Source organism: Silene latifolia, chromosome 1, assembly GCF_048544455.1.
Source record: "Silene latifolia isolate original U9 population chromosome 1, ASM4854445v1, whole genome shotgun sequence".
Taxonomy (NCBI): domain Eukaryota; kingdom Viridiplantae; phylum Streptophyta; class Magnoliopsida; order Caryophyllales; family Caryophyllaceae; genus Silene; species Silene latifolia.
The window spans coordinates 3,752,265-3,756,593 of NC_133526.1; the positions used below are offsets into that span (position 1 = coordinate 3,752,265).

Sequence of the window (4,329 nt, forward strand, 5' to 3'; positions counted from 1 at the left end):
CGGTGCAACCCGGTGGAGGGCAACAGACAGCCTGACCCTCCTCAGGGATAAAAATTTTGTATCCCCTGCCGAAGTAGAAATGGCCCTCGAAAAGTGTCTCGCCGGAACAACTGGCGAACTTATGGGTCCAAGCACGGTCAGGGCAGACCTTACAGGCGTCGCCGTGATCCATGATGTACTGCCTCCCCTCATTAGGATGAGCCTTTTCCTCATCATCACCGTCATCATCAACATCATCATCATCCTCCCAATCTTCCAGAGCTTTTGGATCAACTTCGGGAGAAGGAGACCTAGGGCCCCCAGACCTTATCGGAACGGCGGCTAGTGCCCCCTCTTCATCAAGACGCGACGGGGAACCCCCCGGCGCACGGTTACTAGGTCCAGCATCAGTAGAAGACATGGTAGCAACAATTACTTAACAAAGTAAGAGATTGAGAAAAATTTGTGTGTTTACCTTGAAGAAAAGCACTAGCCGAGGTAACGACTCTGAAGATTAGAAGAGAAAGAAGCCCTTGAAAGTTTAGAGAGAGGAAAATTTTAGAAAAAATGAAATTGGTGGCCAATTTCAGGGACTAACTGCCCTATTTATAGGGGAAAGCCCATGAAGAAGGACCAATCAGGGCACAGCCCATGAAACGTCGACCAATCGGCGAACGGACACGTGTCGGACATGCAACCACGGAATGTCAATCGTTGCAACAGTTGAACGTCAATCAACGCAACAGTGACCCAGCGTCTTCAACACGCCCCTTCATATCTCTTCGCCTATTCATCTTCCTCAACAAATTCCTAAGTATCTGTTCTCCGCCGGCCACATGATCAACCAAGTTTGGCAGCACCGGCTGGGGGGCAATCAAAAGCACACGGCGCTCACAACCTCGGTCTCGGCCAGCGTTACTTACTTTTCCACATCTGATGTCCATTACACATCCATGTGGAGGGGGGGATAGGATACGGTACGGCCTAAGCAGAACCAAGCCGAGGTAGATAAAGCCGAGAAAGAAAATTTTTACTTGCGCAGAATATACGCTCAACATACATCGGAGCCCATACCACGGCATAGACTACGCTGGGGGCAAATTGATGGGGCATATTCTGCACCCGCTGACCGAGTCAACGTATTGAGCAAGGTCAAAGATATCCACAAGCAAGTCAACGACTTAGACAAATTTAACCGACGCAGCCCGTCGGCTGTCTCTTGGGTCTCGGGCCGATACAACTAGCCGGCCCGGCACACATCCGCGAACTCATATCCAAGAACCCTCGGCGGCGAGTCAACAGGGCCCGCCGGCCTGCCATGGGCCCCTCGGCCGAGGGTAGATCAGTCTTTCCACCTGCTAGCCACTTGGCCACTTGGCCACTACGTGACAAAAGGTGAAAGTCTATAAATACTCCTCAACTCTCATTGAGGAAAGGATCTACAATTTAACCTAAGAATCACTATTCATCTGGTAATATCTTCCTTATCTCTCTACAATATATACTTCGCCAAGTAACACATAACTTAATCCCTTTAAGTTTACTGACTTGAGCGTCGGAGTGAGTTCGCTCGGTCCAAAGCCGAGCCCTCAGTTTGTTCGTTGTTTCAGGAGACCGAAAGGAGGATTCAATCAAGGACGTCATTCTACAAGCACGGGTGGTAACAAATAACTGCTCTGGAATTACACCCGGAACAATAATAATAATAATAATAATAATAATAATAATAATAATAATAATAATAATAATAATAATAATAATAATAATAATAATAATAATAATAATAATAATAATAATAATAATATTGCCATTAGTCATAATAATATAATAATAAATAAATACAATAAATATAAATAAAGTAGTAATAATAATAATAATAATAATAATAAATAAATAAATAAAATAGTAATATAATAAACATTAAAAATAAATTTTAATATAATAATAACAATGTTCGAGACCTTGTTGTGGTGAATAGACAGCCTAAGCGCGAAAAGAGATTCTTTAACGACATCCTGTATATGTCTCTTGCCCTCGCGGGGTTTATCCTTGTGATGCTCATATTGGAAAGGAAGTTTGAGTTCAACAAAGGCGGGTATTTAGGAAGCTTTATCGGCATCATGGCCTTACTCGTCCTCCCCCTCTTCCTAGTCTTTAGAGAAGAGTGGACCACATGGAAAGCCCGGGGTGACTTGATCACTACCAGTCCTGCACCAAAGGTAAACACGGTCACGAAAGAGTCTGAGACAAAAGATACACCGTGTTTTAAGGATGTCTTTAACCCTCCTCCATCAGGGGAAGACCACACCATCCTACAAGCGACCTTTAGTATCGACATGCAAATCTTGTTCATCGCCACAATTTGTGGGATAGGAGGCCACCTTACCACTATAGACAACCTGGGACAAATAGGTACAGCATTAGGATACTCAAAGAAAAGCATTAGCTCCATTGTATCCCTATTTGGTATATGGCAATATCTAGGAAGAGTAATGGGAGGCCTAATCTCAGAGTACTTACTCACCAAGTACAAATGGCCACAACCCGTTTCCCTAACCGCCATCCTTTTCCTATCCTGTATCGGTCACCTTCTCATCGCTTTCAACGTTCCCTATGGCCTATACATATCATCCGTCATCATAGGGTTCTGTTTCGGAGCAGAGTGGACTTACCTCTACGCGATTATATCCGAGCTATTTGGGCTCAAGTACTATGCCACATTGTACAATTACGGGTCATTGGCGGCTCCATTAGGATCCTACATATTCAATGTCCGTGTCGCCGGTCATTTATATGATAAGGTACGTGAGAGTCAGTTGAAAGCCTTAGGGATCACAAGGGGTCCTGGACAAGCCTTAAATTGCAATGGTGTCAAGTGTTTTCAATTGTCGTACATTATTATCACGGCCGCTACGTTCTTTAGTGCAATTGTGTCCTTAATATCTTGTTTGATTCGTCTTTACGATTATATTAAAAATATCTAACTTTTATAATTTTTGCAAATACGTAGCTAACGATATTTAGCGTGTAAAACACGCGTTGGCAAACGTTAAAAAAGAAAGTAAGTGGTAGAGTGGAGTTGAATGGAGGAAGTAATAGACAAACTTTTTCAAGGTTCATATTATAGGACCCACTTCAAATTATCCATTTTTTTTCTCCCATATATTTTATCTATATATGTCCGTGCAACTTTACACAAGTTCTAAACTAATATTTTATAAAAGATTTGATAGATTTGTATATGCCAACAAAACATATTATTTATGACTCCTCTATTTATATAAATGGATCATTAATGTTGGGCTCGAGTTTCGGAAAACCTAAACCCTAACACCATCCAAATAATTTTTGTATTGTGTTCATGTCGATCCAATTAGTTACGATGGTCCAATTGTGTTTTTGGGTGGGATTATACAATATACCATATAATAAATATATAATCATTATTTTCCACGGAGTGATAGATTAACAAGCAGTTACCATCTCCAAATGTAGGTTCATGAATTATGTGTTGCAGGATCGTTGCATCAAAATGGATGTACTCCGTATATTGTAGTATCTGATTTGCAGTTTCTCTTATTAGTATGCTTTGCAGATAGCACTTCTTTCGTCCGTCCATTGATCGTTTTATCCTGGGACCATGGATATTTTTCAGTGTCCTCGTTGCTACCTTCAAGGATTCAAATTAACTTCTTTTACCATCAAGACCATTGCCTTAAATAGTTTTGTGTGTATTTCTAGGTCAATCTGATTCACAATTGTCTGAGTATTCTTTACAGGAATGTGACGAATAAGTTTAACAAACCCGTCATTATTCATCTGTAGCTGCCCCGTACTGACACAATCTTTACCAAAGAATTTATGATGCACAGAGCTTAATTAAAATAATTTTAGTATTTATCAAAAAAATAAAATTAGTTGATTAGTGATTGGTTACAAATATAATTAATGTTTGTACTAATGTTAAAATACATTCATGATTAAAAATTGAAGAAGTACTAACGTTAAAACTACATAATGCATCACACAATTTTCCACGTAATAAACAAAACTTTTGTAACATAAGACATCCAAGTTATTAATTAGGTACTAGTTCGATTGTATATTATAGATATATGCATTTATTCTACGTGGCTAATACTGATTTCGAACATTTTTAGTGTGATATTCTTAAGATGCCTATGAATTATAAATGTGTTCAACATTGTATTATCTTTTATAATTATAACTAGTTTTATTACCCGTGAAATTCACGGGGCTAGGTATGTTCGGTGGTGGTGTTATACAAGGCCGGATTTTGATAACACTGGGCCCTACGACAAAATGGACTCGTAAGAAAAAAAAAATTAC

The 4,329-nt window shown here is 40.0% G+C and overlaps 1 protein-coding gene across 1 annotated transcript; it reads left to right on the forward strand.

Moving 5' to 3' along the window:
• Positions 1 to 630: 630 nt before the first annotated feature.
• On the forward strand, positions 631 to 2,963 carry LOC141641018 (putative transporter MCH1). The gene is made up of 2 exons (XM_074449709.1): positions 631 to 649; positions 1,939 to 2,963. Exons 1-2 carry the CDS (start codon positions 631 to 633, stop codon positions 2,961 to 2,963), a joined length of 1,044 nt encoding a protein of 347 aa, XP_074305810.1.
• Positions 2,964 to 4,329: the final 1,366 nt, after the last annotated feature.